Source organism: Plecotus auritus (assembly GCF_963455305.1).
Source record: "Plecotus auritus genome assembly, chromosome: 14".
Taxonomy (NCBI): Eukaryota; Metazoa; Chordata; class Mammalia; order Chiroptera; family Vespertilionidae; genus Plecotus; species Plecotus auritus.
Window position 1 is genome coordinate 2,032,126 of NC_137780.1, and position 7,109 is coordinate 2,039,234.

Sequence of the window (7,109 nt, forward strand, 5' to 3'; positions counted from 1 at the left end):
CTTCAAAGCTCTTTACATTTTTATTTATTTATTTATTTTTTAAAAAATATTTTATTGATATTTTGCAGAGAGGAAGGGAGAGGGATAGAGAGCTAGAAACATTGATGAGAGAGAAACATCGATCAGCTGCCTCCTGCACGCCCCCTACTGGGGATGTGCCCGCAACCAAGGTACATGCCCTTGACCGGAATCGAACCTGGGACCCCTCAGTCCACAGGCCAACTCTATATCCACTGAGCCAAACCGGTTTCGGCACTTTACATTTTTTTTAATTGAAAGATAAAGTCAGATCACATGCACATGCACCTACTGAATATTTTCTGAAAGAGTATCATTGACTGAGTGCTTAATAAAGAAATATTTTAGAGACATCACATCATTTTTCTTTTTTTTTAAAATATACTTTATTGATTTTTTACAGAGAGGAAGGGAGAGGGATAGTTAGAAACATCGATGAGCGAGAAACATCGATCAGCTGCCTCCTGCACACCTCCTACTGGGGATGTGCCCGCAACCAAGGTACATGCCCTTGACCGGAATGGAACCTGGGATCCTTTCAGTCTGCAGGCCGACGCTCTATCCACTGAGCCACACTGGTTTCGGCTCATCATTTTCCTTTTGTTTTGGCTCCCCCGCCTGCCCTACTGGCCTGTATTTTATTTATATGTACATTTCCCCATGTCTTCTGTGCACAGTAAGACATTAAAGAATAATTTCAGGAGCATCCGCGTTAGCTCTTTGACTCAAGAAAAAAGGAGGAAACGCTGTCCACGGGGGTTCCTCCGATGCAGAGTTTGGGGACCGGCCCGTGGGTGGCTGCGTGGCCCATTACAAAGCTGCACACAGGGAGGTGCGATCCTCGGTGCTAGGGCGCCCCTGCTCGTTGCCCCCCAGTTCCCATCCGTCCGGCCCGCCTTCTTTTTCCCAACAAGGCTCCCTGCGGGATTCTGAGGGGTTCAATCCCTGCAAGCCGCCAAATCACCCCGAAAACCCGGAGTCACGGATTTGCGGGTGTTGCTAGGTTCCCAGGGCGGGCGGGGAGGGCTTACGGAGCATGCGCATGGCTGGACTCCCCAGGCGGGCGGGGCGGGTTTACGGAGACTGCGCGCCGCGGAGCGCGCACACATGCGCAGTGGCCGGCGCCGGGCGGCGCGCTGGGAAGTGGGGCGGCTGGGCGGCGGCGCGCGCAGTGACGTGGTCGGTGGGGCCGACGCCGAGGGAGGGGGGCTGAACCCGGAAGTGGGTCGGCGCTGGAGCGAGCGCGCCGGGAGTGGAGCGCGGCGGCCGGCAGCCAGCGGGGCAGCCCTGGGTTCCCGGTAATGGATCAACGGGGCGCTAGCCCGAGGACCCCGGCGTGGGAAGGGGTGCGGGGTGGCCGTCGGCGAGCGCCGTGTCCGCCGGGGCTGGGCCTGCGAAGGCGCCGCCGCTGACGGGGTCGTCCCTGAGGTTGACCCCGCTCGTCCTGCGCGGCGCGCTCCTCCTGGGGTGGCGTCCCCGCCGGGTTGGCGTTGGCCGAGGGGCGCTCTGTGTCTCCAAAGTGGGGAGCCTTACGCGCCCCAGAAAAGCATGGTAACGGGGGGACTTGACGTCGCGGCGGCGAAGGCCTTATTGTCACCAGCCCAGCCCAGCGCCCCGGAGCCGCCCGCGGACGCAGCCCTCGCCCACCTGCACCCTCGGGGGTCGCGGGCGCCCCTCCTTTCCCCGCGCCCCGTGCGCGCGTCAGGACCCCCCCGGGTGCCCTCGGGCTTCCTCCGCGAGCCCTTTGTGGGTTGTCTTTCCCGACGCGGCCCTCCGTGCTCCCCGCCCTGAAATCTCAGCCCCGAGTGAGTGGACGCTGAGACTTGGCCATCCTTTCGCGGTGACGTGGGCAGGGCTGATGGGCGGGTTGGGGTGAGGGGTGCGGGGTTCGGGATGCCTTTGCCACGGAGCTAGCTAACGCCGCCGTTCTTACACTATTTTGCAGCTCCCGAAACCCTCGGGCACGCCCCTCCAAGTAGCCGATATCCAAGACAATCTATTTTTTTATTTTTTTATTTTTTTTCCCCCCCCTTGATACATCCCTTCAGACACATATGACGTTTCCTGTTCTGGAACTGTCGTCCTGCAATGAAGAAAAGGAGAAAGGTTACTTTCAGTCTTGACGAGAAAATCCACCTGGGCTATCGGAACGATTCCCCCGAGGGACATGCTGTCGCCGCCGGGGCGTGTGACCCGCTGACCTACGCCCACTGCGCCCCGAGACCGAGCCCGGAGGCACTCCGCTGCTACCAGGACCTGCCCCCGGCTCCCGACCAGAGGAAGCTTCTGAGCTCTTGGCAGTATCATAAGAATTTGCTCAAGTATTTGAACGACGACAGGCAGAAGCAGCCGTCTTTCTGCGACCTGCTCATCATCGTGGAAGGGAAGGAATTCAGCGCCCATAAGGTGGTGGTGGCCGTGGGCAGCAGCTATTTCCACGCGTGCCTGAGCAAAAACCCCAGCACGGATGTCGTCACCCTGGATCACGTCACACACACCGTTTTCCAGCACCTGCTCGAATTCCTCTACACGTCGGAGTTCTTCGTGTCCAAATACGAGATACCCCTCGTGTTAGAGGCCGCGAAATTCCTGGACATTATTGATGCGGTCAAGTTGCTCAATAATGAGAGTGTCGCCCCGTTCCAGTCGCAGCTCCATGAGCAGTCGTCCCCGGAAGAAACACTCGGCGACTTAACCGGCAGGCTCTCGGATGATCATCAGTGTAAATTCTGCAGCCGGCATTTTTGTTACAAGAAGTCTTTAGAGAATCATTTGGCCAAAACGCACAGGTCCCTTTTTTTAGGGAAAAAACATGGGTTAAAGATGCTGGACAGAGGGTTTTCCGCGAGGAGGTCGAAAAGGAACCGCAAGTTCCCGGTGAAGTTTGACGACACCAGCGATGATGACGAACCAGAAAGTGGCGATGGGTCAGACAATTTGGTGCAAGACGGTTTCGACAAGGAGAAGCCCGACAGGAATGATTCCGAGGACCCGGGGAGCGAGTGGAACGCGGAGGAAAATGTGCTAGAGGAGGAGATGTCCAGTGAGTTCTTTGACATCGAAGAGCAGAGCGACAAGGAGCCGTATGATGCAGAGGAGGAGGAGGAGGAGGAGGAGGAGGAAGAGGAGGAACCGGAGACGGGCGACTCTGTAGGAAGTCTTCACGTGGGGTTGTCCCCCGTGGTCATTCAAATAAATAACAAAAAAATCCTGCAGTGCCCTATATGTGATAAAACCTTTGACCGGATAGGTAAGGAAAGGGAGCGTGTCTTCCGTCTCTAACACCTTAGTGTTCAGGGGTATCTTGAAGGCCATGATTAAAAACGGAACTTGGAAAGTCAATTTTCAAAAGAAGACCTCCCCAGGGTGGGTGTTGGATTTTCAGTACAGATTTCGTCCTTTCGTTTAAATTTGCTGTGGTTCAGGAAATAATTTAAGTATTTATAAGGCTTTATTTTCTCTTCCTCGTTCCCTGACGGAAGGTGATGGGACTGGTTTGTGTATTTGGTTTGAGAAACTCCAGAGCATCAGTTATGATGAGTGTAGAGATTTGATTTATATGCTAATTTAATTTCATAGGTAAGTGCTATTTTTGAGTCATAGAAAATTGAATTAGGTTATATTAGATTTAACTTAGTAATGTGTATGCCATTTCCTCTTGAAGTTGGCAATATGTGAGTTAGAAATACAGTCACTTTTCCAGTGTCTGGCATTGTTTAGAATTGGGAGGTTTCAGATCCAGCCGTGGGCAAACTACGGCCCGCGGGCCGGATCCGGCCCGTTCGGCTGTTCTATCCGGCCCGCGGAGCCGAAAGAGCGGAGGGTTCTCTTGCTCTCCCCTCCGCTCCTTTACTTTGAATTTATATTAGTTCACACAAACACTCCATCCATGCTTTTGTTCCGGCCCTCCGGTCCAGTTTAAGAACCCATTGTGGCCCTTGAGTCAAAAAGTTTGCCCACCCCTGGATTAGACTGTTATATAGTTGAGAATAAAACTGTACTGATTGTGATTTAATTTTGTAGGAAGAGTCTTTAGGAAGTGTCCTCATTAGTAGATTCTTCGGTTGTTGTAATAATGAATAAATCAACTTTTCCCTTATTAGAAAAGTATATGTGGGAAATGTGGTCTAACAGCTTAAGTTAAAAATATGTCAGTGAATATTTAAGATATCTAATATTTGCTAGATAAACTAATATTTGAAGGTCTCTCATATGAACTTTTCTAATGTGAACTTCTAAATTGCAACCATTTATAGTTTCCATATAAATCAAAGTTATGAAATTGTGAGCTGTATTCTACCACATAAAATGATAAAAGGAGCATGTGAGTGCAACCTGACTTTGGAAAATTACTCAGTTTAATCCGTCCCCATGTGTCTGGCAGGGTTGAGTTCCTCATGTAACTGGTATAGGTGGAAATTGGTTTTATAAGGTACTAGGGGCCCGGTGCACGAAATTCGTGCACTGGGGGGGGGTGTGTCCCTCAGCCCGGCCTGAGCCCCCTTGCAGTCTGGGAGCCCTCAGGGGATGTCCAGCTGATGGCTTAGTGCCCCCTGCGCTCACTAGCCACGAGCCGGCTTCTGGCTGAGCGGTGTTCCCCCTGTGGGAGCACACTGACCACCTGCATTGAGCGTCTGCCCCCTGGTGGCCAGTGCGCATCATAGCGACCGGTCGTTCTGTTATTCTGTTGATCTGCATATTAGCCTTTTATTATATAGGATTGGTAATCATTCCCTCTCAAAATATGCGACAGTATACTGATGGCACAGCAGTGCTACCATCTGTGTTCGCTGTCCAAGTCTCGGTGAAGAAACCTGTTCATTTTGCGTAACCTGGCATTTCCTGAAATAAATCCATCACAAGACACTTTTGGGGCACTTCTTTTACTGCCCCAAGAAATGAAAGTTCTTTGCACATAATTTGGGAAAATACTGTTGAAGATGAAGGTCCTGATATATTAGCTTTTTGCAGCTTTTTAAACCAAGGGCAGCGCAGGTAATTGTGGGAATAAATTGGTCACATTGCAGGCTTACTTCCAACCTACCTTTCTGAGTGTATTTTACATTACCCCTCCCTTTTATTCCACCCCCTACCTCCCCCCCTTCTTTAGCCTCATGGGGGCTGTGTTCTTCCCCCAGTACTTGGAGATTGCAGTTGGTATTATAACATACCGGTTAAAACAGCATGAGCTGTGGGATGTCCCACTGCCTGCATTTTTGAATCCAGATCTTGGGCAAGTTCCTTAACCTTCTGTCCTTTGTAAGTAGAGTGGGGTGGATGCTAATGGTACCTTCTCCTGGGGTTATTGTGAGGATCGAATTGCTTACAACGTAGGAAATGTAGAAGGTGTTGGAGGAATGCTAGCTGCTCTTGTTATTCATTAATCTAGTGTCTCTGACATGCCAACCGGTGTGAATGCACTCGGATGTTTTCTCCTGTATTCTGTCCCTCCCCTCCACCCCCCAGAGCTACTCACAACCCGAGGAATTGCGGAACACTGATCTGAAGCGCAATGTAGCTTAATTCTTTAGTTTATAAAACCTACTCGTTATTTGTGATGTCAGAGCAAAGTCATTCGTGCGACACTCAAGCACAGCTGTCTCCCGATCAAGGCCTGCATTCAGTCTTATCCCTTGAACACAGGGGAAGTGGTGACCCAAGTTTTCGAGGGAGGGTGTCTTTTGAGCAGTAAGCTCAGAACAATAAGTCATTGAGGTTTATCAAAGTTACAAGTTTAGGTAAACTTCCTTTAGGTGTGGGTGTGGGTGTGGGTGTGGGTCTGTGTATTAACTAGGCTAATAACCATGGGGTGTTTCCGCCCCCCCCCCCACTGTCAAATTTCAGTCGCTGTGGCAAAGGCACTGAATTTAATTTAGCTTTCTCTCTTTTCCTAGGGAAATATGAGAGCCACACACGTGTTCACACAGGTGAGAAGCCCTTTGAGTGTGACATTTGTCACCAGCGCTATTCGACCAAGTCTAACCTGACTGTCCACCGAAGGAAGCACAGCAGCGGGACGGACTTTCATCAGAAGGAGCACAAGTGCCCTTATTGCAATAAACTTCACGCCAGCAAGAAGACGCTGGCCAAGCACGTCAAGAGGCAAGTATGACCTTGCTTCCGTCACACACGTCACCGTACCGTCTAATTCAAATACACAGGATGCCCGGAATGGCGGCGGAGGGCTTGTCTCCAGTGCTGTCACTGCTTACGGTTTTGCAGACTATACATTTATTAAGCCCTGACCGGTGTGGCTCAGTGGATAGAGCGTCGGCCTGCGGACTGAAGGGTCCTGGGTTCAATTCCAGTCAAGGGCATGTACCTTGGCTGCGGGCATATCCCCAGTAGGGGGTGTGCAGGAGGCAGCTGATCGGTGTTTCTCTCATCGATGTTTCTGACTCTCTCTCCCTCTCCCTTCCTCTCTGTTAAAAAAAAAAAAAAATCAATATAAATTTATTAAGAGCGGCAAAGGTTAGTTTGTTAACGTTTTTTATTCATGCTGTTGAGATGAAGGCTTCTGAAGCTGAAACGCGCTCCTTAGTCTAGACCAGGGGTGGGCAAACTTTTTGACTCGAGGGCCACAGTGGGTTCTTAAACTGGACCGGAGGGCCGGAACAAAAGCATGGATGGAGTGTTTGTGTAAACTAATATAAATTCAAAGTAAAGGAGCGGAGGGGAGAGCAAGAGAACCAGATAGAACAGCTGGATCCGGCCCGCGGGCCGTAGTTTGCCCAAGGCTGGTCTAGACTAGAAATTTCAGATATAGCAATTTAGTTATCTTGTTTTCTGTCTTGGGTTTTGGCAAGTTTGTTTTCAAAATAATACAGTTTTAGAACTCTATCAAGGGTTTTAGAAGTCTGGGAAGCTTATTCCTCATGCTCAACTTTGTCTTTAGTTGATAAAATAAAAATTTGTGAGAGAGACTATTTAACTCTAAGACATTAAATTTATTGAAATCTGGCCAAAAAAAACAACCCCAAAAATTAAGTGAATCACCTTGAAGATTACCTCTGAGTAGCTAGTTCCCTGAATGTATTTAAAGTCTGTCTAGACTTTTTGACGATTTCTGCATACATTGAGGCATATGCATT

At 50.1% G+C, this 7,109-nt stretch overlaps 1 protein-coding gene across 1 annotated transcript in view; it reads left to right on the plus strand.

Annotated features, from left to right (window-relative positions):
- The first annotated feature begins 1,201 nt into the window (after positions 1–1,201).
- ZBTB41 (zinc finger and BTB domain containing 41) overlaps positions 1,202–7,109 on the plus strand; it is a 27,135-nt gene continuing 21,227 nt past the window's right edge. The window contains exons 1-3 of the mRNA XM_080651273.1: positions 1,202–1,316; positions 1,964–3,268; positions 5,913–6,120. Coding sequence (XP_080507399.1) covers positions 2,107–3,268; positions 5,913–6,120 — 1,370 coding nt within the window. The 5' untranslated portion in view covers positions 1,202–1,316; positions 1,964–2,106. The remainder of the gene's footprint in view (positions 1,317–1,963; positions 3,269–5,912; positions 6,121–7,109) is intronic.